The 27,099-nt window shown below is 40.7% G+C and overlaps 1 protein-coding gene across 5 annotated transcripts in view; it reads right to left on the bottom strand.

Moving 5' to 3' along the window:
• The window catches only part of LOC109406392 (uncharacterized), a 400,264-nt gene that overhangs the window by 336,060 nt on the left and 37,105 nt on the right, over positions 1-27,099 (bottom strand). For all 5 annotated transcript variants that reach the window (XM_062847298.1, XM_029867662.2, XM_062847299.1 and 2 more), the window contains exon 2: positions 11,456-11,837. In XM_062847298.1, coding sequence (XP_062703282.1) covers positions 11,456-11,775 — 320 coding nt within the window. In that variant the 5' untranslated portion in view covers positions 11,776-11,837. The remainder of the gene's footprint in view (positions 1-11,455; positions 11,838-27,099) is intronic.

Raw genomic sequence — 27,099 nt, 5'->3', positions numbered from 1 at the left:
TGCTTCGGGTGTCTGGAATCAGGGTACAAGTCATGGGACTTCAAAGGCCCTGACAAGAGCAAGTCGTGTGGAAAGGGGATCCCTGTAAGGGCCGGGCCCGGTGGAGGCCACACTGTGAGCTACTCATTCTGGTGCTAGCTGCTAGGGCCTGAAGGTAAGGGTATTGCATTCAGCAGGACAAATCGCGTTACGCAAGTTTCAGTTCTGGGCCCATATAGCCGAGGCGGTAAACGCACGGGTATTCAGCATGACCATGCTGAGGGTGACGGGTTCGATTGCCGGTCGGTCCAGAATCTTTTCGTAAAGGAAATTTCCTTGACTTCCTTGGGCATAGAGTATCTTCGTGCCTGCCACACGATATACACATGCAAAATGGTCATTGGCAGAGGAAGCTCTCAGTTAATAACTGTGGAAGTGCTCATAGAACACTAAGCTGAGAAGTAGGCTTTGTCCCAATGAGGACGTTACGCCAAGAAGAGAGAGAGAGAGAAGTTTCAGTTCTTGGAGCTTGCAAAACAGTTGGGTGCGGGCGTGGTGGGTTGGGTTGGGTGCCCGCCTTCCGAGGACAAAGAGAGTGGTGAGGATCACTCGGGGAATCGGGTAAGCGCCAACATGCTATCGTGGACTCTCCAAAGCAAGTCATCGATGTTTGTTGCTGCAGCCTATGTAGCTAACCTTGAGGGTGCGATGTGCATTAGTCTCTCTCTGAAGCAATGCCTTATTGGTGGTTCCGGAGAGACGTAGGGTTTGGCGACCATGGGAATGGGTTTAGTGGTCCAGGAGATAGTTGTCCTGGCTTCTACTTTTGTTGTAAAAGACGGCCCTAATCCCACACTACCTGTACCAGGGCTGTTCAGATGTGGTTTAGAAGAAGATAAAAAGGACTTCGTCTACCTTGGATCCATGTTAATTGGGCAGAAGAAATCGGGCCTTCCATAGGCTCCACAAGAATCTACGGTTAAAAAGGTTGAAGCACCGCTGATGAAACCGGTGGTTCTCTACGGGCACGAGACCTTGACAATGTTCGAGGAAGACATGCCAACCCACGAAATGTTCGAGCGTCAGGTGCTTAGGACCATGGCGGTGTGCAGGAGAACGATATGTGTTGGAGAATGATGCATCACGAGCTCTTTGCGCTCTACGATGAACTTAGCATACGAAAGGTAGCACAAGCTGGAAGGGTACGATGAGCAGAGCATGTTGTTAAATTACCGGACAACAACTCTGCAAAGCTAGTGTTCGCAAGAAACCCATTTGATTCAAAAAGGCGAGCTGCGCAGAAGGCGCAGTGGAATAATAAATTAACCAATATTTTACCTCAACCACCCGATAAGCAATAGTTACTTGACTTGGGAACCACTGGTTTACAACACACTCGCAAACCAGTTAGTCACCTCTCCTCTAGGGCCTACAGATGATGCCGATGTTGTTGTTGTTGTTGACCATTAGCATTTCTTTTGTCTGTATGGTCTCAAAAATTGAACAGGTAAAAAAAAGGTAACAACACAGCCAGCAGCGGCGAGGAGAACCCCGTATGTCCGATAACACCACCGCACCGCCGCCGTAGAGAAAGAAATAGGCTCTCACGCGAGACCAATCGAGAAGACCTTACTGACTGAGAAGAGAGCGCAGAGAGAACGAGCGACCTGTCGCGTGTGCCTGTTGATGAACCACCACCATTTGTACTTTGGAGGAGGACTTGGAGCGTAGTTTGTAGGGTCGCTCCACTGCGGCGCGGCGCGGGTCGGTCTGTGTGTCTGTGAGATCGAAATTGCATGCTGCTGCCGTCCGGTTCTTTAGCTTCTAGGGGGGGAAGGTGGCTGACTGACTGGACTGGTAGGAATGGAGCGAGCAGCAGCATCCAGTCTTGAGCCTGTTGTAGCTCTGTTTGTGATGGAATCGTAGCTTGTTGCTAATTTTGTTTTTTGCTCATATGCTTTGGTTTTTTGCTTTTCTTGTGCAACTGGTTGGGCCGAAAGGTTATGCTGTCAGTTCCCATATTATTTACTAACTGGGAACGTAGTATAAATATTATCTTTCTTTTCTGTTTTCAATATTTTTGATAAATTAGATTGAATAACTCTATCTTGAAACCATTTCAAAGAGACTTCCAATGGAAGTCACTCAAACGAGGTTTTCCCTCGTCTAAAATTTTCAGATTTTTTTCAAGGAAGATTATTACTTTTATGCATGGCTTCTATCAAGCTTTATTAAAGCCTCCGTAAATCATACTGAAATATATTCCAACAGCAAAAGTTCAGCACTACTAGGTACATTATTCTATTTTTTTACTTGCTCCTCGATCTTACTACTATCACCATATGACAACCCGAGTAAAACAGTAACAATTATTCGAATGCGAAGACAATTTGGCACTTTTCGGATTCACGTTAAAACGTAACGTTTACATCAACATGTTGCTTAACGGTTCCGGGTCATTTGGCCGAACGCCATTCGGCCGAATGCCGTTTGGCCGAAAAACGAATGATGAACTTAAGGCGAAACTGGAAGCATTTCCTCACTTTTTGGTTTTCGACTTTTCATAAAATAACGAAGCAATTTTGAATTTTTTGTGGTTGAAAATATTTTTCGTTTTTGCAGAAACCATTTTTGAACAAAATATTACACAAAAAATGGTTTCTGCAAAAATTGAAAACATTTACTCTACATGTGTACGAAAACCGATTTTGAGAATATTGCTTCGTTATTTAATGAAAAATCACAAACCAAAAACAATGAGGAAATGCTTCCAGTTTCGCCTGGATACTCTGATTGTATCTAGGATCCAGTTTGATGCCTGTATTCCTTGTTTTATCTGTTTCTACTTAGCGTACCATCCAAACTGTGACAAAGCCTGCTTCTCAACTTAGCGTTCTATAGATGCTTCCACAGTTAATAAATGAGAACTATCTCTGCCAATGATCAATTTGCCTTTGTGTATCGCGTGGCAACCACGAAGGTACTCTACGTCCAGGGATGTGAAGCGAATGATCATTAACCCTCGAGTGATCATGCTGTTGTATTTTGTACAACAACACTTTGAAAAAAAAAACGCGCTTTTTGTGCTCAGTATTGTCGTGGTGCTGGCGGTAGTAGCCAGGCGTTAGGAAGGTTAAGCAAATTATAGTGATTTAGGATGGGAGAAATTAGTTCGGACTTTATGGAAATGACTAAGAAACACTATTGAGCGAGTGCAAAAACTATCAGACACGTTTTTTTGTGTGATATATACACATGTTTTGTATGGACTGTCAAATTTTAACCACAACCCTTCCCATTTAACGACGTGAGTCATTTATTGCGGCGCTCATCTTGTTTTACTAAAGAAAAATAAAGCAAATTGATTCAGTTAAAAGTTTTGACTCAAAACTGTAATCAAAGAAAAATTCTTTGAAAATAGTTAATTAAAACTAATTATCGAAAATCAATGTTTTTTTTGCGATTATCGGTTTTGCTCTAGTGGGTAAAGAGAAAATTGAACAATGCTCTGAAGGTTACTGAGCAATTCATTTCATGTTTTCTTTGTGCCAGTGATGAGGACTAGGCAGAGCATCATTCCAATCGTGCTCTGCAAAATGGAAGAGAGTTCATTCATATGTGAAAACATTTATCTTCGTTCTCTCCGAAGCAGATCTAAAATGAACACATGAAAGATACTCTCAGAAATAGAGAAACAGCCGGTTAGCCGTATCTTTACGGTAGAAATGAGCAAAGCCTGCTCTTATACTGAATAGTGGTATTAGGTAGTATGTATTAGGAATATAAATCCCGGAGAGAATTCATTTTTGAACAACTTGATTAATCCATGAACTTGATTGATTCCAAAATTAGGAAATGTGTGATTTCATCGCTCTGATGTTTAATCCGTATGAATGAACATCGTCAGCAAAATAAATATAATTCGGCTGCATATTATTTAATTTTTCGTGTTTCGTATTTCCGAAGCAACGATTCCGGACATAGGCACGATCACCAAACTGTGCTGCATTGCATTAACTTCTACGCCAAAAAAGTTTTGACCTATTATACTGATGCATTATCAACACTTTTAAAAAAAATAGGAATTTACACGTGACGTAAACCATCAACGTACGTAAACATTTCATGATTGAATGGCGAATTTGATTGAATTTTACATCCATCATGTAAGTTTGAGTTGATTGCACAAGATGTCAAGAAACCTATCTGACCAGGTAGGTAGAAACAGTTTTACATTTATCACTTGCCCTACAACTCGGTGATATGGCCAAAAGGTATAGTTCGTGCCTCTCAATCAGCGGACCGGTGTTTGAATCCAGTTAATTATTAAGCTTTCATATGTTTCATCTGTCGATTCGGTTTCAGCGATTGCTAGCTCGACTTTATTTGTGATAGAAGACGTCAATTTGTGTCAAACGGGTCGCTCCTTTTATGTGCATCTAAGAGAACTTAAATTTACATGTTTTTTTTTTTCTAAGAGTGAAGAATCTATCTGCCCATGGTCAACGCGAGAGAGAGAAGGTGGGGGGCGGGGAGAGTTAATCCAGAAATAGACTACCTGATTTATGGACAGCTTCAACTAGCTTAGCTCAACGATTTAGCTATGGTATCCATGTTATAAAAAGGTAATATGTTATAAAAAGAAATAATCCCCCGTCTGTTAATGCATATTTTTATTTTCCATTCTGGATTTTAATCAGCTCACGCGGCCCGTCTCAGGAAAATCTTTTGCGTGAGCTTCATTGGCAATCATTAAACAACGCACTTTCATATGCCCAATGGGAATTGCATTAACCGTAGTGTGGCCAGCAAAAAAAACACCCGTAGAAGGCCGGCAGGGTACCCGGGTACCCACGAAATGGAAATGATCATATCTCAGCGATTTTTCCACCGATTTTAAAGTTTTTGCCTCATTCAACTCAGAAACTCATTATCTATCGAGATCGTATTTGGTTGGACCGGTCCGATCACCATAGGTACTGGAAAATCCGGATTTCTGGATCCATGTTTTTATACAATACAATATACGGGATTTTCGGTAGGTTAGTAGCAATTTCGGTACCAAGCATCGTAAAATTGCTTTGGCATATTGTATCTGACTGGCCCGGAATCATAAAACGTGTTGACTTTGAAACTGTGATTTCGGAACACGCTGCTCGTGTCGTAGGGCCATGGTTGACCATAAACACTTTAAGATATCATAGTCTTAACAATGTGGGTTTCAATATGGTATAAGGACATGCTCCCAAAAATATGGATTTTCCGAAAACCACGGTGATTAGATCGGTCTAACCAAATATTTTCCCGATAGATGATGAGTTTCTGAGTTGAATGAGCTAAAAATTTCCAAAATCTATGAAAAATTGACGGAGATATGATCATTTCAATTTCGTGGGTACCCGGGTACCCTGCCGGCCACATAAGTGTTAAGCAGTTTACAATTCAATTCAATTTATTTGTCTTCCATATTTATTCAATATATCTGCATTTGAAATTACAGTTTTCTAGAGCTAGTGCAGTACAGAGACGTTTCTTTAGGACCAGCATCGAAATCGCTTCTTATCATCCTCCTTATGAAATAACCTTTTTGATGTTTGTTTAAACGTCTTCTAACTGATAGTCTATTTGAAGATTAATCTATTTTAACAGCTAAAACAACCTCGGAACCAGTTTGGTATTCTATTTCGCAGAGCTGTTACTTGTTCTGTAGCTTAGTCGATTAAAGCACTAGTATAGCCTATACGGAGTCATGGGTTCGAATCCCAGTGCCTTCTCATTGCATGTTTTTTTTCGGATGTTTATGATACATCAGCAAATCTGGTAAATCCCTGTACATGGCAAAATATAGCAATATTGTTCCTCAACTAGTGGACTCTTGGAAGGATCCAAGATTGGAATCCGAGAAGGAACTCCTGGAGAAATACCAAGTAAAACTCCTGAAGAAATCACAAAAAAATCCTGGAAAAGTTCTTGGACGAGCTTCAGAAGGATTTCCTATAATAATGTCAGAAGGATCTATTTCAAAAATCACAAATGCCAGAAAAACTTTTAAAACCATGTTCAAAACTATCCTCAGGAACAATTTAATGGGAAAACTCCTGAAAGGATATCAGAAGACATTTAGAGAGGGATTCCAGAAAATAATCTTCAAGGATTCCTGCGTACGAAATTCTGAAGAAAAGCTTAGAGTAACTTCTACATAGAAGAATTTCAGAAGTAACATTAAAATATTGATTAACTTTAAAAGCAATTCCTTTAAAAGGAGTTTTCCGATCCTGCGCTACAAGTACTGGAATTGACAATGGTGAGGAGCTGGTGAATCTGCCTGACGACTACAAAGGAGTCGTGAAAACTCTAAGCTTGACCTGGAGTCCGCAGCGGGATGAGTTTGCATTCGTTGCTAACCATATTGTCGGTTTACGTACAAAAGGCTGAATCACATAAGGCTGAATGATCAAAAGGCTGAAACACATAAGGCTGAATGATAAAAAGGCTGAAAGCATCAAAAGGCTGAAAGATATCAAAAGGCTGAAAGATATCAACATGTTGAAAAGTTTTGAAAGTTGTAGAGAATCGAATGAAATGACATTTTGGACAATTATGGCTAATCTATTGGTCTTTGATAAACATTTGACTCGACTTGAAAATGATCATAGGAAACAAAAGAATCTTTGCTCGAAAGTACATTTGGTTAAACGGTCATTTGGTCAAAACCCATGTTACGGAAGAGGAAGTATATGACATTCAATCGATTTGACTATTCATCGAATGGACATCTGGTCACGTGAGCTAACTCTAATTGACGAAAAGACATTTAAGTGGAACATAATCTTATGGATTTCGGTATCATAATGTCTATGTTATTGTTCTTTCTTCAGTATCATATCGGCCAATACCCCGCTAATACTGAACTATTTTAGCTCAAATTGACAAAGGATTTCGCCAACAATTTATTTCCACTCGTTTGAAGTATTATGTGTGTCAACTCGGAAACTAGGTTGAATGAGCCTTAGATGTAAACATTTGTTCGGGTAATTCGGGTAATAAGCGGTAGTTGAGGCATAAACTATTGTACCTAACTGTTACTCAAAAATGTTTGAACTTTGTTCAGTTCTAAATTTATAACGCGTGCGAGCTATAAATTGAACACTAGCGAAATCCGCGAAACTGAAATGGCCATACCTCCGCCATGTTTCCACAGATTTCAAACATTTTGAGCTCATTAGATTCAGAAATTCTTGTGCTATTGAAACCATGGGTTTTGGAAAATCCAGATTTCCAATCATATGATTTAATACAATACAGTAACGGAGTGGCATGAATTATCGAAAATCATAAAATTGCCTAAACCAATAGAGTCTGATCGTCGGGTGATGAAGATAAGCGCATGTGAACTCAGAGTCGAATGGGAACCGAGCGGGCGCTCTTAAGCAGCAAAAGCTCTGATAGGAAAGTTCAATGCTTTGTCGACCAAAAAATTTAAAGTGTTCAGTTTATTTTTGTCTCACGTTCTGTTAGAATACAATACTGCTTGAAAGAATAGACTATTTTATAAGAAGGAGAAACATCTGGTATACAGTAAGCAGCTTAAACACCTGAACTTAAATTATGGTTCTTACAACATTTTAAAAGAAGGAAAACCTTTGATAAAAAAATATGTAGCTATAACATTCAAACACAGTAAGAACAGCCTATGCTCAAAAGAAGGGGAAATCTCCGATGAATCGTTTTTAAGGAATATGCGCACGCAGAAGCTCGCTGCATTTTACACATTGGTAAGAATGCCAACACTGAATATATGCAAATACCTTTAAAGAACAGCCCATTTTTAATAGAAGGAAAATCACTCACGGGAGAGTTTTTAGTATGCAGATGCTTGGTCGTTATACTGTACTATTTGCGGCCACAATACATACTCTTCCATCAGATTTTTCCCGCTTTTTTAGAAAGGCTGTTCTTTCGAGGTAAATGCATAGATCATAATTTAACCATTCAACTAGGCTGCCTAAAATCATTATAACCCATTCGCCTTAGTGGCATTTGAGGCCTGATATCCTTCGGTATAATAACACAGCACCAACGGGAACGACATTTCGGCAAATTCCACTCCGGAGAATAGTATTCCGGAAAATATAATACCTTGTGTAATACTATCTTTTAAATCATTAAACCCTCAACTCAGATTCTATAGAGTTCATTATTATGCATATTTCAAGTTTTGGAATTTGCCGTGTTTTCAGCCTTTTGTAATTTCAGCCTTTTGTTACATATCCATAATTTCAGCCTTTTGTATTCAGCCTTATGTGCATTCAGCCTTTTGAAATTCAGCCTTATGTTACCATCCCATATTGTCAACTAATGGAAACCATCGTCCAAGTGTTCTGTCTCTCCCGAAATCAGCAAGCCGTTCGATCCGATTGGTTTCCTGTCCCTGGTACCGTAAACCGGGGTCAAATTGATCTTCGGGTCGAAATTGATCAGACGTTTTTCTGTTACATTTAGCATATTCTAACTGATTTCCTCGCAAGTATCGTGCAGTTGAAATCTGATACTTTGCGATATTTGAAAGGAAATTATCAAAAGAATGCTTTATCTAGCGAAAAAACGTCTGATCAATTTCAACCCGAAGATCAATTTGACCCCGGTTTACGGTAATCATTATTGCTAAGCTTATTGAAGAGTATATGGAGTAGATGTACTTAATGAATAAAGAGAAATATAAAACAAATTGAAGTGCACAAATTTCAGAATTACATAGCCTCGGATACCGCCCAGCGACGAGATGACGAACTCCCTTCCTTTCGCTGTTAGAAAAGTAAACGATGTTGTTCGCGAATTGCAAATCTTCCCAAATGTATCAAGAGCAGCAGACACCCGGCAGCTATATAAAGCGCGACCCATCGCGCAGCTCAATCATTCGTGATTGTGTAGCTGAAGGGTGAACATCCACTTAGCCATAGCTGACGAGTATACATCGGAAGAGCGAACCTCCTCCGTCGTGTGAAGGATACAGAGGCCGTTAGCAGAGCAGACAGCGGTCGTGCAACTTAGTTGTCGGTCAAGTAACTGGTACGGAAGCCCTCTTATTATATAAGTAGCGCAATCCTACCAGCGGGACAATGGAAAATCACGACACTTATCATGCAGTGGATTTGGTTAGCAGGAGTTCCGTGGGATGCGAAACTGGAAGGTGACTTGCTACAAGAATGGTTGCAGCTTCGAACCTCTCTTGGCTTCTCGGATACATCGAAACTGGCAGCAGTGTATCTGCGCAGCCTATTTTCCGACGGAACTGCGTATTTTCGCTTGATGTGCAGCAAATCAAAGGTAGCAAAATACAGCAACTCGCGTCAGACCGCTGCAGCGCGCTGAGTGTGCAGTGGAAGTAGTGACATCGTGTCACGAGGACAACTGCCACAAGCATTACGTTTCAACGAGTTGTGGTGAACGGGACCGGAGTTTCTTCAGAGTGTTGAGTACGATAAGGAGATCCCAGCAGATCTGCCTGATGACGTCATCCCGGAGATTAGAGCATTTCAGAGAGATTTCAAAGAGTTTCAGGTGAGGCAGTAGAGGGGTGGTTCAAAGGGGTAACATGAGGCTTCAGTGGTGATTTGGGGGTTGTTGGAGGGTCTCAGGTGTATTACATGAGGTCCAAGGCGGTTTTATGTGTTATTTCAGGAAGTTTCAGAAGATTTTTAACGCGTTTCAGAGGCGTTTCATGGGCTTTTGTGGGTATTTCAAAGGTATTTCAGGAAGTTCCAGATGTCTTTCAGCGTGTCAAAGAGACGTTACAGAAGTGTGTTCAGAAGAGGGTCTCAGGTGCATTACAAGGGGTTCGAGGGGGTTTCTGGAGGCATTGCAGGAAGTTTTAGAGGATTTTTAGAAGCTTCAGGAGGCGTTATAGGGTCGTTTTCGGGGGTTTCGGAGGGTTACAGTTGCGTTACATGGGAATGGGATCCGAGATATCGAGGGGGTTTTCGGTGGTATTCCAGGAAGTTTTAGAGGAATTTCAGCGAGTTTTCAGATGCGTTACCGTGGCGTTTTCAGGGGCTTTTAGAGGTGTTTTAGCATTGATTTTGAATGTCTCGGAGGCTCGAAGCGGTTTCCAGGGATTTTTGGATCCATTGCATGAAGTTTTAGAGGGTTTTCAGAGGCGTTTTGAGAGGTTTAAGGAGGCTTACAGTTTTTAAATATACATTTTGGATCACTGCTTTCAGGTGAGTTCCAGGGAGATTTCAGAGACGTTTTTAAGCATGTCATAATCGTTTCAGGCGATTTCAGAATGGATCAAAGACGTTCCAGACAGATCACCCTTGTAGATCCGATCACCTATACTCAGAAGAGTTCTTAAAGATTTTTAAACAAACATTGTACTCACCACTTGGCGGCACATTGCATGAGGCTCGGTACGCATGAGTTTTATTCAAACGCACATGTAGTGCATGAAGAACTGATGACATATACTGAAGAACGTTTTGAAGAAACCATAAGGTGGAGATATTATGAAACCACCCCCTAATTTCTAAAGAGCACAAATCTCAAGAACCAAATGATGACTGTTTGTGCTATTGTTGATCTATTACTTGCCCGCTGATGGTGCCCAATCGATCATTTTATCAGCGTTAACCGTAATTTGAATCTTCAGATTTCTGCTCTTGAAGCTTGGTGTTGTGGCTTCGTTATATGTATCTTTGCCTGGTATAGTCCCAACCCCCACCCCTCATCTCTCCCCCCTGAACACGCTCTAAACTTCCCCAACTTCTTTCCCGGGCACCAACTTTGTCACTAACCTTAAGTACCCCATTTTATGTTTGTCAGATGTATCAACTTCAAAACACAAATTTATCACATTTTTATAACCTTTCCGACAGTATGCAAGGACCTAGAGAAATTATTACATTAAGTGAGTAAAATGCATTGTTCAGAGTACCTCGTCATTGTTTCAGCAACTTTTGTTTTGTTGAGAATCACACCTTTGATAAAACATATCTCCGGAACCATGACGAACAAGCATCGATATTTTGGAGAAATATTTGTAAATTTTAATAAGGCTGAAAAAGCTCCATAAAGTATATCTGACTTGAAATTATTGGTTGAGAACTTTGTTTTATGTAGATCTACAATACCCAAGTTCTCCATCAATTTTTATGTAGGTATTTGATCTATGAATCCGCAATCCGAGAGTCCCGCAGAGTCCGTACCGCGCATCTATCTCCGTATATCTAGTGCAAACACCATATCTACCTTCCATTACACTATAGTCCGCGCGTGAAGAGTTTGCAATTCTACCAAAACCAACGTGTGAGGAGAGTCAACAGTTACCACTTTCACCACCATTGCTATGACAAATGTTCCAACAGTCAACATTGAAGAGTGTGTTCTTTGCGCTAAGAGATCATTAAGGCAAACCAGATGGAGGAAAACAACAGAGCAGCTTTCTACAAGGACATGCAATTGCCCCCTCCCCACTTACATGATTCGTGCCGCGTCGGCCTGGCGCACGTTCTCGTCCCGGTTGAGCACATTCAGGATAATCTGCCGCTCCTGGTCGGTCAAGTTGTCCAGCATATGGGAAGCGGCCATATCCTGCATGGATCCGGTGCCGGTTTTGTCCCCGATGGCGACGGCGGCCCCCACCATGGCGGCGTACGTATTGTTGTTGGTGTGCATTTCGGCTAGCGGCCTGGTGGTGGAACTGCTGCCTCCCATGCCATTTCCGCTACCGCCGCCGGTACCAGTACCATTGCCGGTGGCCTGCGGAGTCGGTGGCAACCGGGCTCGACCACTGGCCATCTCTGCCGTATTTCTCCTAGATCGTCACTACACACACTGACCGGGTAGCTTACAGCGACAGCCTGCGAAGCAGAAAATGAGATTTTTGCGACACATATCGATAATTAGATTTCGTCTTTATTGATGGCTCATATGTGTATATAGTTCGGAATGTCGTATGATTTAGGAGAGAAATGAGAATAAATTGGATTTCCATTGGAGGGACCCTGTAGGAAAAAAGAAAACTGGTGTATTGTATCCCACAGAAACGGAAATCATCAATTTCCGCTGCACTTTACTTGGAGAGACTTCCAGCTGTGCGAGGCGAACCCCGAGAAGACGCATCTCGTTCCCACGAATGTCTTTACGTAGTATTGGATTGGATTGGGGATCAATATGCTGTCACGCTGCTGGGTCCCTCGTCAACCTTGAAGGATCCACTTCTTTGCGAATGTAAATCATTTTGCACCATTGCAGGAACCGTACCGGGCCATCGTCGGTCGCATTGATGCAGGACTGTGTCGAAAAATGTTATATGCATTGCTGTGAGCAGCAATTGGTTTCTTCAGTGATATTAATATTATTCATTTTCAGCCAGATCCGTTTAAGGGTTCTCTAGATTTGTGCTCGAGAAAATTTGGGCTGTGTACTCCAAATACCCAAACCCAACACGTTACGCTGCGTATCATCCTGGAGCAAATCCATGAATTCCAAGAGTCTCTCTACCTGGTGTTCATTGATTACGAAACAGTTTTCGACCGTCTCAATCACGGAAACATGTGGGAAGCCCTCAGGCGCAAGGGTCTTCCTGAGAAAATCATCGGCCTCATTGAAGCACAGTACAGGGCATTTTTGTGCAGAGTACTGCACAACGGTGTTTTGTCCGATCCCATCCGGGACTTTGCTGGAGTGAGGCAAGGATATATACACTACCCGCCATAATTATGGATTCGCGTATTGCAACACTCATACTGAATATTGCAGCACCCCAAAAAGTATTGCATCACCCTGAAATGTGATTATTTGGGATCATTGATGTACAAATCCCTTATGACCCCCCTAATTTTAAGACCGCAAACTTAAAGAAGCAAGTGACGGTTTGTGCTGATAAGTTGGTCGATTGGTAACCTGCTGGACCGAGACCTAGACCTAGACGTAGACTCAATTTTGGCCCTTCTCTCAGAATTCTGAGCAGGATTCTCTCAGAATCCTGAACAGGATCCTCTCAGAATCCTGAGCAGGATTCTCTCAGAATCCTGAGCAGGATTCTCTCAGAATCCTGAGCAGGATTCTCTCAGAATCCTGAGCAGGATTCTCTCAGAATTCTGAGCAGGATTCTCTCAGAATCCTGAGCAGGATTCTCTCAGAATCCTGAGCAGGATTCTCTCAGAATCCTGAGCAGGATTCTCTCAGAATCCTGAGCAGGATTCTCTCAGAATCCTGAGCAGGATTCTCTCAGAATCCTGAGCAGGATTCTCTCAGAATCCTGAGCAGGATTCTCTCAGAATCCTGAGCAGGATTCTCTCAGAATCCTGAGCAGGATTCTCTCAGAATCCTGAGCAGGATTCTCTCAGAATCCTGAGCAGGATTCTCTCAGAATCCTGAGCAGGATTCTCTCAGAATCCTGAGCAGGATTCTCTCAGAATCCTGAGCAGGATTCTCTCAGAATCCTGAGCAGGATTCTCTCAGAATCCTGAGCAGGATTCTCTCAGAATCCTGAGCAGGATTCTCTCAGAATCCTGAGCAGGATTCTCTCAGAATCCTGAGCAGGATTCTCTCAGAATCCTGAGCAGGATTCTCTCAGAATCCTGAGCAGGATTCTCTCAGAATCCTGAGCAGGATTCTCTCAGAATCCTGAGCAGGATTCTCTCAGAATCCTGAGCAAGATTCTCTCAGAATCCTGAGCAGGATTCTCTCAGAATCCTGAGCAGGATTCTCTCAGAATCCTGAGCAGGATTCTCTCAGAATCCTGAGCAGGATTCTCTCAGAATCCTGAGCAGGATTCTCTCAGAATCCTGAGCAGGATTCTCTCAGAATCCTGAGCAGGATTCTCTCAGAATCTTGAGCAGGATTCTCTCAGAATCCTGAGCAGGATTCTCTCAGAATCCTGAGCAGGATTCTCTCAGAATCCTGAGCAGGATTCTCTCAGAATCCTGAGCAGGATTCTCTCAGAATCCTGAGCAGGATTTTCTCAGAATCCTGAGCAGGATTCTCTCAGAATCCTGAGCAGGATTATCTCAGAATCCTGAGCAAGATTCTCTCAGAATCCTGAGCAGGATTCTCTCAGAATCCTGAGCAGGATTCTCTCAGAATCCTGAGCAGGATTCTCTCAGAATCCTGAGCAGGATTCTCTCAGAATCCTGAGCAGGATTCTCTCAGAATCCTGAGCAGGATTCTCTCAGAATCCTGAGCAGGATTCTCTCAGAATCCTGAGCAGGATTCTCTCAGAATCCTGAGCAGGATTTTCTCAGAATCCTGAGCAGGATTCTCTCAGAATCCTGAGCAGGATTCTCTCAGAATCCTGAGCAGGATTCTCTCAGAATCCTGAGCAGGATTCTCTCAGAATCCTGAGCAGGATTCTCTCAGAATCCTGAGCAGGATTCTCTCAGAATCCTGAGCAGGATTCTCTCAGAATCCTGAGCAGGATTCTCTCAGAATCCTGAGCAGGATTCTCTCAGAATCCTGAGCAGGATTCTCTCAGAATCCTGAGCAGGATTCTCTCAGAATCCTGAGCAGGATTCTCTCAGAATCCTGAGCAGGATTCTCTCAGAATCCTGAGCAGGATTTTCTCAGAATCCTGAGCAGGATTCTCTCAGAATCCTGAGCAGGATTCTCTCAGAATCCTGAGCAGGATTCTCTCAGAATCCTGAGCAGGATTCTCTCAGAATCCTGAGCAGGATTCTCTCAGAATCCTGAGCAGGATTCTCTCAGAATCCTGAGCAGGATTCTCTCAGAATCCTAAGCAGGATTCTCTCAGAATCCTAAGCAGGATTCTCTCAGAGTCCTGAGCAGGATTCTCTCAGAGTCCTGAGCAGGATTCTCTCAGAATCCTGAGCAGGATTCTCTCAGAATCCTGAGCAGGATTCTCTCAGAATCCTGAGCAGGATTCTCTCAGAATCCTGAGCAGGATTCTCTCAGAATCCTGAGCAGGATTCTCTCAGAATCCTGAGCAGGATTCTCTCAGAATCCTGAGCAGGATTCTCTCAGAATCCTGGGCAGGATTCTCCCAGAATCCTGAGCAGGATTCGTTCAGAATCCTTAGCAGGATTCGCTCAGAATCCTGAGCAGGATTCGCTCAGAATCCTGAGCAGGATTCGCTCAGAATCCTGAGCAGGATTCGCTCAGAATCCTGAGCAGGATTCGCTCAGAATCCTGAGCAGGATTCGCTCAGAATCCTGAGCAGGATTCGCTCAGAATCCTGAGCAGGATTCGCTCAGAATCCTGAGCAGGATTCGCTCAGAATCCTGAGCAGGATTCGCTCAGAATCCTGAGCAGGATTCGCTCAGAATCCTGAGCAGGATTCGCTCAGAATTCTGAGCAGGATTCGCTCAGAATCCTGAGCAGGATTCGCTCAGAATCCTGAGAAGGATTCTCTCAGAATCCTGAGCAGGATTCTCTCAGAATCCTGAGCAGGATTCGCTCAGAATTCTGAGCAGGATTCGCTCAGAATCCTGAGCAGGATTCTCTCAGAATCCTGAGCAGGATTCTCTCAGAATCCTGAGCAGGATTCTCTCAGAATCCTGAGCAGGATTCTCTCAGAATCCTGAGCAGGATTCTCTCAGAATCCTGAGCAGGATTCTCTCAGAATCCTGAGCAGGATTCTCTCAGAATCCTGAGCAGGATTCTCTCAGAATCCTGAGCAGGATTCTCTCAGAATCCTGAGCAGGATTCTCTCAGAATCCTGAGCAGGATTCTCTCAGAATCCTGAGCAGGATTCTCTCAGAATCCTGAGCAGGATTCTCTCAGAATCCTGAGCAGGATTCTCTCAGAATCCTGAGCAGGATTCTCTCAGAATCCTGAGCAGGATTCTCTCAGAATCCTAAGCAGGATTCTCTCAGAATCCTGAGCAGGATTCTCTCAGAATCCTGAGCAGGATTCTCTCAGAATCCTAAGCAGGATTCTCTCAGAATCCTAAGCAGGATTCTCTCAGAATCCTAGGCAGGATTCTCTCAGAATCCTAGGCAGGATTCTCTCAGAATTCTAGGCAGGATTCTCTCAGAATCCTGAGCAGGATTCTCTCAGAATCTTAGGCAGGATTCTCTCAGAATCCTGGGCAGGATTCTCTCAGAATCCTGGGCAGGATTCTCTCAGAATCCTGGGCAGGATTCTCTCAGAATCCTGGGCAGGATTCTCTCAGAATCCTGGGCAGGATTCTCTCAGAATCCTGGGCAGGATTCTCTCAGAATCCTGGGCAGGATTCTCTCAGAATCCTGGGCAGGATTCTCTCAGAATCCTGGGCAGGATTCTCTCAGAATCCTGGGCAGGATTCTCTCAGAATCCTGGGCAGGATTCTCTCAGAATCCTGGGCAGGATTCTCTCAGACTCCTGAGCAGGATTCTCTCAGACTCCTGAGCAGGATTCTCTCAGAATCCTGACCAGGATTCTCTCAGAATCCTGACCAGGATTCTCTCAGAATCCTGACCAGGATTCTCTCAGAATCCTGAGCAGGATTCTCTCAGAATCCTGAGCAGGATTCTCTCAGAATCCTGACCAGGATTCTCTCAGAATCCTGACCAGGATTGTCTCAGAATCCTGACCAGGATTCTCTCAGAATCCTGGGCAGGATTCTCTCAGGTCTACGTAGCTTATGGACATCGCCAAAGGTGGTCCCATGGTTCGAAAGTCGGCTACCCAGGTCATGCTAATGACGACACTTCTATCGGACAGTAAGCCGAGCAGAAGAATCCATAGTATAGTCGTGTAGGGATTTCAATAAAATTTCACCAAAGAAATCTTTAGTCTGATTCCTGTACAAAAATTTGATTGTATTTTCGATGAAATCTCAGAGAACTTTAGCAGATATCCCTGAAGGAACTCCAGGAAAACTTTTCGGGAAGTGCTGGGTGAAACTCCAAAAAATGTTGAAAAACTTTAAAAGAGATCTTGAAGATATGTCAACAAAAAAAATCCTAATGGAATTTGGAAAATCTCTAGAGAAATTTCCAACGGAACTGCTGTAGAAATTTCTAGGAAATGTTCCTGGAGAAATTTTTGAATCCGTAGAAAAAAATCCTAGAAGTCCTTGGAGGAAATGCTTGAGGAATTTCTGGGGAAATATAGGGAGAATTACTACTGAAACTTTTGCCGGCTTTTTTTTTCGTGCATTTCTTTTTGCAATTCAAATTTTAATTAGTTTATCAAACACGTGTTTTTTTTGTGTAATCAAATTGTTACATACTGGAAAAACTTGTGATTAAAAAGCACAGAATGTTGCTAATTGATAAATAGAGAGATGAAACTTGTGAAGAAAAGGATCACGTTCTGGTGGGATTTGAACCCACGACTCCGTATTGGCTAGACCGGCGCTTTAACCACCTAAGCCACTGAATAAGTAACAATTCGGCGGAATAGAAAGCCAAACTGACTCCGAAGCCACACAAGAATTGGCTTTCTATTCCGCAGAATTTTTACTTGTTCTGTGGCTTAGTTGGTTAGTGCGCCGGTCTAGCGAATACGGAGTCGTGGGTTCGAATCCCCCCAGAACGCGATTTTTTTTTCTATCACAAATTTCATCTCCCAATTTGTCAATTAGCAGTATTCTGTGCCTTTTAATTAGTTTTTCCAGTATGTTTTTCCAGTATGTTTCAGACATTCCGGGAAATCTGATATATGCCAGTAAAGGCCAATTTGTATCATTGAATCAAATAGTTGTCTGAAACTTTTCAGGCGATCCTAAATTCAATAAGAATATGTAGAACCTCTACTGCTTATTTTCGCTCCAGTTCTTGAGCGTATGCAAATCCACCAGCATTCCCATTTCAGCACAATTTCGTTCAATTTCTATTTTGTTTTTACTGACATCGGATACCGCCGCCGGAGAGCAGCTGCAGGCGACACCTCCACCACTACCGGAGTCGATTGTGTCTCGTCGATTCCTTAATCGAGCAGTGTGGGTGGCGCGGGATGTTATTATTCATTTCGCTCCCCTAACGTGCCTGCCGGATAAAAGTTCCGTTTTCCCGTGTATATTTTCGGTGTGTGTACACCTCGTCCTTTTTTTACGTCCATGCATGGCTAAGCGAAAAATAATTCTACCACCAGGACAATGAGCAAACTCAACATTTTTATATTTTTTAAAACATTTCAGTGATTAGGAGAAGTGTACAAAAATATAAAAATGTCAATTTTAATTATTATTTTGGCAGTAGAATTTTATTTCGCAAAGCCAATAGTGGACGTAAAACGAGGTTTAGGTGTACTACTCTGCTTACGAGAGAAGATAAATAATTGTGGCGAGTGGGAAGTTCGGTATAATTTCGTTACAACAAGCGTTCGCAGAAGCTTTGCTTTGTACTAGCAACTCAATTTCCTGCACTTCTGGCCGGATGAGGACGATGACGATGGCGACGAGGGTGATGTTGTTTTCTAAGGATATGCACGATGACGACGACGACAGTTGGGTTTCTTCTGCTGCCCACGCAACAGTTCTGTGGGGCTACGACGATGATACTCATTGGTGCTCCAGCTCTTGCTAGGCGGCGACGACGCCGGCTGCTGACGTTGTTGTTCCACAAGGTTATGAACTGGGGTGACATTTTTCGCATGACGATTGTTTGCGTTGCCGTTTTTGGGTTCTAAATAACCGTTGGCGAAAATGCGGGGGATGTCTGCACAGGACATCATTCGCTTGCCGGACTCAACAGTTTCAGAGCCAAAAAGACAAAAATAATGAATGATATTTCTATTTGAAATTTGAAATTTATATATAGTATATTTCTTCTTAAATTCATCCAAAAGTTCTTTTGAATTAATTACAACTTTGAAGTTCTGAAGATTCGCTACAAGAAATTCTGGAAAATTTCTGCAAGAAATTCTGGAGAATTTGTACAAGAATATCTGGAAAACTTCTAAAAAAATTATGGAGAATTTCTACAAGAAATTCTAGAGAATTTCTACAAGAAATTCTAGAGAATTTCTACAAGAAATTCTAGAGAATTTCTTCCAGAAATTCTGGAGAATTTCTACCAGAAATTCTGGAGATTTTCTACCAGAAATTCTGAAGAATTTCCTCTAGAAATTCTGCAGAATTTCTACCAGAAATTCTGGTGAATTTCTACAAGAAATTCTGGAGAATTTCTACCAGAAATTCTTGAGAATTTGCACAAGAAATTCTGGTGAATTTCTACCAGATTCTGGAGAATTTCTTCCAGAAATTCTGGAGAATTTCTTCCAGAAATTATGGAGCATTTCTACCAGAAATTCTGGAGAATTTTTACCAGAAATTCTGGAGAATTTCTACCAGAAATTCTGGAGAATTTCTACCAGAAATTCTGGAGAATTTCTACAAGAAATTCTGGAGAATTTCTACAAGAAGTTCTGGAGCATTTCTACAAAAAAATCTGGAGAATTTCTACAGGCAATTCTGGAGAATTTCTACAGGAAATTCTGGAGAATTTCTACAGGAAATTCTGGAGAATTTCTACAGGAAATTCTGGAGAATTTCTACAGGAAATTCTGGAGAATTTCCACAGGAAACTCTGGAGAATTTCTACAGGAAATTCTGGAGAATTTATACAGGAAATTCTGGAGAATGTCTACCAGAAATTCTGAAGAACTTCTACAGGAAATTCTGGAGAACTCCTACAGGAAATTCTGGAGAATTACTTCAAGAGAATTTCTACCAGAAATTCTGGAGAATTTCCACAAAAAATTCTGGAGAATTTTTTCAAGAAATTCTGAAGAGTCTCTACAAGAAATTCTGGAGAATTTCTGCAAGAAATTCTGGAGAATTTCTGCAAGAAATTCTGGAGAATTTCTGCAAGAAATTCTGGAGAATTTGTACAAGAATATCTGGAGAACTTCTACAAGAAATTCTGGAGAATTTCTACACAAAATTCTGGAGAATTTCTACAAGGAATTCGGGAGAATTTCTACAACAAATTCTGGAGAATTTCTATCAGCAATTCTGGAGAATTTCTACCAGAAATTCTGAAGAATTTCTACCAGAAGTTCTGGTGAATTTCTACAAGAAATTCTGGAGAATTTCTACAAGACATTCTGGAGAATTTCTACAAGAAATTCTGGAGAATTTCTTCAAGAAATTCTGGAGAATTTCTCCAAGAAATTCTGGAGAATTTCTTCAAGAAATTCTGGAGAATTTCTACAAGAAATTCTGGTGAATTTCTACAAGAAATTCTGGAGAATTTCTTCCAGAATTTCTTGAGCATTTCCCCAAGAAATTCTGGTGAATTTCTACCTGAAATTCTGGAGAATTTGTGAGAAATTCTGGGGAATTTCTGAGAGAAATTCTGGGGAATTTCGGAGAGAAATTCTGGAGAATTTCTACAATAAATACCTACTGTAGGTACTGTAAGTATTCTGGAGAATTTCTACCAGAAATTCTGGAGAATTACTACCAGAAATTCTTGAGAACTTCTTCCAGAAGTTCTGGAGAAATTTCCAGAGGAATTGCCAAGGGAAGTTTCTGAGGAATTACCGGAGAAGTTTCAAAAAAAAATACAACTTAAATTTTCAAACGAACTGACTAAGGAATTTTTAAAGTACCTGTCGAATGAATTTCTAGAGGAATTATTGAAAGAATTACAAAGGAATTGTCAAGTATATATTAGCATAGGGATTGCCGTTGAAAGTTTCAATGAAATTGCTAAAATCTCGTAGGAGTCGCCTGATAAATTTCCAAAGCAGTTGTCCAAAGAATTTCGAAAAGCAAAAATTCAAATATTATTGCCAAGAAATTTCCAGAAAAATTAACGAAACAAAATCCGAAGGAATTGCCGAAATAGTTTTCAAAAAAAAATCCAAAAAAATATTATTGCCAAGAAATTTCCAAAAAAATTATCGAAACAAAATCCGAAGGAATTGCCGAAATAGTTCTCAAAAAAAATAATAATTCCGAGAAAATATTATTGCCAAGAAATTTCCAAAAAAAAAAAAATACCGAAACAAAATCCGAAGGAATTGCCGAAATAGTTTTCAAAAAAAAAACCCCAAGAAAACCCCATCTTTTATGAATTTCCGGATGAAATCCAACCAAAATTGTTGAAAGGATTTCCAAATAATTTGCTGAAAAAACTTCGTAAAAGGTTATTCGAAAAGGTAACTCACAGGAAATTCGCCGAATGATTTCCTAAAACAAATGCCAAATGAATTAACCAATCAATTCTCGTAGGAATTGGCAAAAAAAGTTTCCAAAAGGTATTTCCAAAGTTATTACCAGAGGATTTTTCAAACGAACCAAACCAGCGAAACAGACGTTATTTTTTTTAAAAGAGATTTCCGTAGAAATAAAAATCTGAAGAAGTTCGTAAAGCCATTACTGAAGCGTTGCCGAGAATTGATTAAAGAAGTTTCCAAAGGAATTGCTTAACAATTTCTCAAAAGAATTGCCGCTGAAATTTTCAATGAGACTTCTAACGAAGATCCTAAAAAGTTTGAAAATTTTTACCAAAGGAATAGCGAACTCAATTTTCGACACAATAGCTGAGACAATTTCTAAAAGAACGGCCAAATATTTTTTTAAGAATGAATTCTTAAAAAAATTGCCTAACCTCAAATTCTTGAAAAAAAATGTAAAAATTTCTACTAGAGTTCTCACACAAAAATTCCTCCGAGAAGCTTTGCTGGAATTCTTGCAAGGTTTCCATAAGGAATTTTTCTATTGATTCCTTTAATTTTTTTTTTGCGATAACGGATACTCTTCACGAAACTTCTAAAAATATTTATTACGATTTCATCAAGCATGAAACAAGTGAGGGTCTCCCTTTTTCTTGGATATCATTTACGATTCATCTAGGAATTACTTCAAGGACTTCTTTACAAATTCCTCCAAGATTTCATCCGAAATTTGCTACAGCGATTGCTTCGGGAACTCCTCCAAGCGTTGCTGAAGGAATTTCTTCAGTAATATGTATTCCCATGAATTCCATAAAAAGTTTCTTAAAGATTTCCACAAAGTTCCTTTATGTGGGGCAATCGCTTTAGTAATTTTCCAGAGTAATACCTTAGGATTTCCTTCAAGATCTTCGTTTAGAAATTTCTTCAAGAATTCCTTTTGCAGTGCCTCAAACGGTTTTCCTTAAAGTCAAGGATTTCTTACGAATTTGTTCAAGCATTTCTTTAGTTATACCTGCAAGGATTTCTTCAGAAACTCCTCCAATCATTGCTGTAGGAAATCATCCAAAGATTCCTTAGGCGATTTTGTCAAGTCCTCTATCATAACTCGTACACGAATCCTTTAAGGAAGTTCAGTGAAGATTTCATATTTTTCTCCAAGGATTTTTTCAAGTTACGTTACAAAGATTCATTCAGGGATTTCTCAAAGTTTTCCTTCAGATAACCCTACAAGGATGAATCATTGTACTGAAGAGTATTGATTTCGAAAGTTATGCTAGGTTTTCCATGAACTTCCGCGTGTTAAGGTCTTACAATCTACAAACGTACTCAATGGTTTGTTCTTACATAACTGATACGATGCAACATGTTACAGATCCATGGAGCATGGTTCTGTAGAGAACTACTTTCCAAAGATAATCTAGGTCCTCGAAGAACTCCCACGAATAAAGGCCTTAAGATCTACAAGCGTAATCAATGTTACATTACTGATACGTTGTACATCCTACAGGTCCATGAATTATTTTTCTGTGAGGAACCAATTTCCAAAGATGTTCTAGGTCCTCCAAGAACTTCCATGAGTAAAGACCTGAAGATCTCCAAGCGTTATCAATGGTGTGTTGCCACATTACTGATACAGTGTAGTGTCCTACAGGTCCAGGGAGCATAGTTCTGTAGATAACTACTTTCCAAACATAATCTAGGTCCTCGAAGAACTCCCACGAGTAAAGGCCTTAAGATTTACAAGCGTAATCAATGGTTTGTTGTTACATTACTAACACGTTGTAACATTCTACAGGTCCATTAACCATTTTTCTATGAGGAACTAATTTCCATAGATTTTCTAGTTTCTCCAAGAATTTTTACGAGTAAAGACCTGAAGATCTACAAGCGTTATGAATGGTTTGTTGCCACATTACTGATACAGTGTAGCGTCCTGCTGATCCAGGGAGCATAGTTCTGTAGAGAAATAATTTCCAAAGATGATCTAGAACCTCCAAGAACTTCCACGAGTAAAGGCCTTAAGATCTACAAGCGTAATCAATGATTTGTTGTTACATTACTGATACGTGGGACATGTAACATCCAACAGGTCCATGAACCATTTTTCTGTGAGGAACTTATTTTCAAAGATGTTCTATGTCCTCCAAGATCTTCCACGAGTAAAGACCTGAAGATCTACATACGTTGTCAATGGTTTGTTGCCACATAACTGGTACAGTGTAGTGTCCTACAGGTCCTGGGAGCATAGTTCTGTAGAGAACTACTTTTCAAACATAATCTAGGTCCTCGAAGAACTCCCACGAGTAAAGGCCTTAAGATCTACTAGCGTAATCAATGAATTGTTGTTACATTTCTAATACGTTGTTACATCCTACAGGTCCATGAACGGTGAGTAACCAATTTCCAAAGATGTTCTAGGTCCTCCAAGAATTTCCACGAGTGTGGAACTGAAGATCTACAAACGTTACCAATGGTTTGTTGCCACATTACTGATACAGTGTAGCGTCCTGCTGATCCAGGGAGCATAGTTCTGTAGAGAAATAATTTCCAAAGATGATCTAGAACCTCCAAGAACTTCCACGAGTAAAGGCCTTAAGATCTACAAGCGTAATCAATGGTTTGTTGTTACATTACTGATACGTTGTAACATCCTACAGGTCCATGAACCATTTTTCTGTGAGGAACCAATTTCCAAAAATATTCTAGGTCCTCAAAGAACTTCCACGAGTAAAGACCTGAAGATCTACAAGCGTTATAAATGGTTTTTTGCCACATTACTGATACAGTGTAGTGTCCTACAGGTCCAGGGAGCATAGTTCTGTAGAGAACTACTTTCCAAACATGATCTAGGTCCTCGAAGTACTCCCATGAGTAAAGGCCTTAAGATCTACAAGCGTAATCAATGGTTTGTTGTTACATTACTGATATGTTGATAAAGGTGAAAATCTACTAGAATTGTTAAAATTTTGATAAAATTCCAAAGTAATCCCACACTTTTTTTGAAAGTCTATTAGAAATTTTCTATTAGTTTCCTATGTCATAACCCAGGGAACTTTTTATTGAACTTTATGGATTTAATAGAACTCTCAAATATTCACCTTTTGCTTGCATTCCGATAGATTTTAATACCACCCATAAAACACTTTAACAGTCGTAACAATGCTCCCTGACTTCACCATTCATCCTAAAAGAATCATCAAATCGTCCTCGGTTGTCGCCTGTTGCCCAGGTGCGACACGACTCCTTATTTGCCTATAGCAAACATCCTCTTTTGATTGAACTTTTGCTCCGCACCTTCGAAAAGTTACGCTTAAATCTATCTGTTTGACGCAAAGTCGTCGAAAGACGACGGCAGCAGCACCCACCGACTCGAAGGAGTCAACCCCTGTGGAAAGGGGGCATCGAAAAAGTTAGGCCGATCGGTTCGGTAGGTAGGTAGCAGATGGTTCTGTCGGATCGTGCGGCTCCATAATTCGGTTACTGACGGTGGCAAAGCTGTGACAGCACCAGCAGCAACAGCGAGGGCTTAACATTCGTGTGTACTTTGCGCGGAGGAGGAAAATGTGAAACGAACAGAGAACATAGACCAACAGAGAAAACAGTCATCTTACTTTATTGGCTTATGGAAATAAAAGCGCACATTAATGCCGGAAACGGTTCTCTGATTATTGGTGCGCGGCGGGATGAGAGGCGAACAGAAGCAAACAGAACGGAAAAGAATCGGGTTTCTCCAACAACCAACAGCCGGGAATTACTTCGCACAACAGATTCGAAACCGAAGCGTGGGTGTTCCACAGAATGAACGACGTTTCTATTCCATTTGAGACTAGGAAATTAGGAAGTGAAAAATGGTCTGTCATCGATATTCTTTAACTGCGTATAATGTTTTGTTGTTCTATATCCATAATTGGATTTCTTCGAAACAAAACGTGGTTTCATACTAATTTCCTTGTTTTGAAGAGAATGGACATTGATTTAATATGACATGGTATGTATTCAATGGATGTTCCATTCAAAATTTGTTTGTCCAACGTCAGATGACTATTATGCCGTCCCTCATTTTGCAAAAATTGGAAATGTTATAAGTTCGTTAGTGGAAAATGATCGTTTCAGCTAAAAAACGATTGTGTCAAAATTTGAAGTCCGTATGTCAAGGCTAAGTGGTCCCTCAAGGGGCCTAAAGTTGTAAAAAATGGTATGGGACCAAAAAAACGTGAAATTTTGTTCGACGAAAAAATACGCTATTCTACTAAAACCGGTGATTTTAGACCCCTAAAGGGCCAAAAATATGCTTAGATTTGCGATATCTCTACTCGTTTTTGAGTTATTGAACAAAATAGTGTAGGGTTTCTTTGGAATCTAAAAAAATGGTCAAAAATGCTGATTTTTCGGTCGTTTTTTGTCAATAACTCGGAAACGAGTAGAGATATCGTAAATCTAAGCACATTTTTGGCCCTTAAGGGTCCAAAAATCACCGGTTTTAGTAAAGTAGCGTATTGTTTTGTCGAAAAAAATTTCACGTTTTTTGGTCCCATACCATTTTTGACAACTTTAGGCCCCTTGAGGGACCACTTAGCCTTGAGATACAAACTTCAAATTTTGACACGATCGTTTTCTAGCTGAAACGATCATTTTCCACTAACGAACTTATAACATTTCCAATTTTTGAAAAATAAGGGACGGCCTAATGACTATCCATATAAAGAACTGTTTGAGACGTTGCTCAATATTTTGAATTCTTCCAACAGTTTCCCATGTCCAAGTTATCAAAAGTTAATAATGAGCCTTGCTGGAACTTCGCACATAAGTTCCAGCAAGGCTCATTGTAAGCCTCTTAAGCAGCTTGAAAGCTACTTAAGGTGCTACTCGGAACTTTATTGGAACTTTCAAGTTCTCAGAAATTCATTTTAGTAACTTGATGTGCCAAGGATTTTTTTGTCATTTTAACAAAAACGACTGTATAAGAAAATTTTTGTGGACAGCAAATTGGAATTTGCTTTATTAATAAATTGAAGTGTAACTGGATTTGAACCGATAACCGCAGCGTGAGAGTCGATCACTCTGCCCCAACACCACAATTGAGATAAAGTACAGAGTGGGGTGAAAACTGACTTGAATCAATGTTCCTTCGATAGCTAGGTTTGTACACTTGTGCAGTAGTGCAGTTGACTTCATCACATCACAAGCTGTTTAGCTTATAAAGTACCCTCTTATCCAAACTTTTGGTTACTTGGGAGTAATTGGGCCAGCAATCTCCCATTTCACAATTTTTCTTTCACCCTGGGGTGAGAATGAGGACCACTACAAGCTATTTTGCCACAAATTATTTGAGAAACTGAGTTTGTTCAGAAACTTTTCTAAAAATTTTACTACCAGGTTTTTACTGGCTTGGTTTAGGCTTCCTAAACCTGGAATTTTCAGTAAATTATTTGGAATTTCTAGATCAACTAGAGTAATTCCTGAAGAAATGCAGCATTCAGTTCAAACGGAATGTTCGGATGAATTTCTGGTGGAATTATTGGGCACATTAATACGATTAGAGTTCACGCACACTTATTATAGAGTTTCCTTGTTCGGCTGTTCTACTTTCGGTAAAAGTTTGGACTACCGAAGCTTACCTAAGAATTGTTAATTTTATCGAAGGTTGGGTAAACATTACCGGTGATTCTGTAGAGTTTGTCGAACGATCGTAAATGTCTTTCCGAACATTCAGTAGTATGAACTTTACCGAAAATAAAACAGCTCAATACGGTACGTTATTTGAAGTGTGTGACTTATTCGTGTTATTTACACAGCGATTCATTGTTGCTGGTGAAAACTAAGTAGGTACATTAATATTTGTGAATCATTGTGTACGCCGATTAGATGGACTTTTTATCCCTAGTTTGCTGAAATTGTTTTCCGTAGAAACAAATTAAAAATTATAAATGATTAAATCCAAGTTATCCCTCAATGGTTGGAGTTTCGGTTAGGCTGATATGAAAGCGGTATAATTCTGTATCTTCCGACGTTTCGACCCTCGGCTTTTACCTTCTTCAGGGAAGTTACCAC

Source organism: Aedes albopictus, chromosome 1, assembly GCF_035046485.1.
Source record: "Aedes albopictus strain Foshan chromosome 1, AalbF5, whole genome shotgun sequence".
Classification (NCBI taxonomy): domain Eukaryota; kingdom Metazoa; phylum Arthropoda; class Insecta; order Diptera; family Culicidae; genus Aedes; species Aedes albopictus.
Note: the sequence above shows the minus strand (reverse complement) of the source record. Positions and strands in the feature narration are given on the sequence as shown.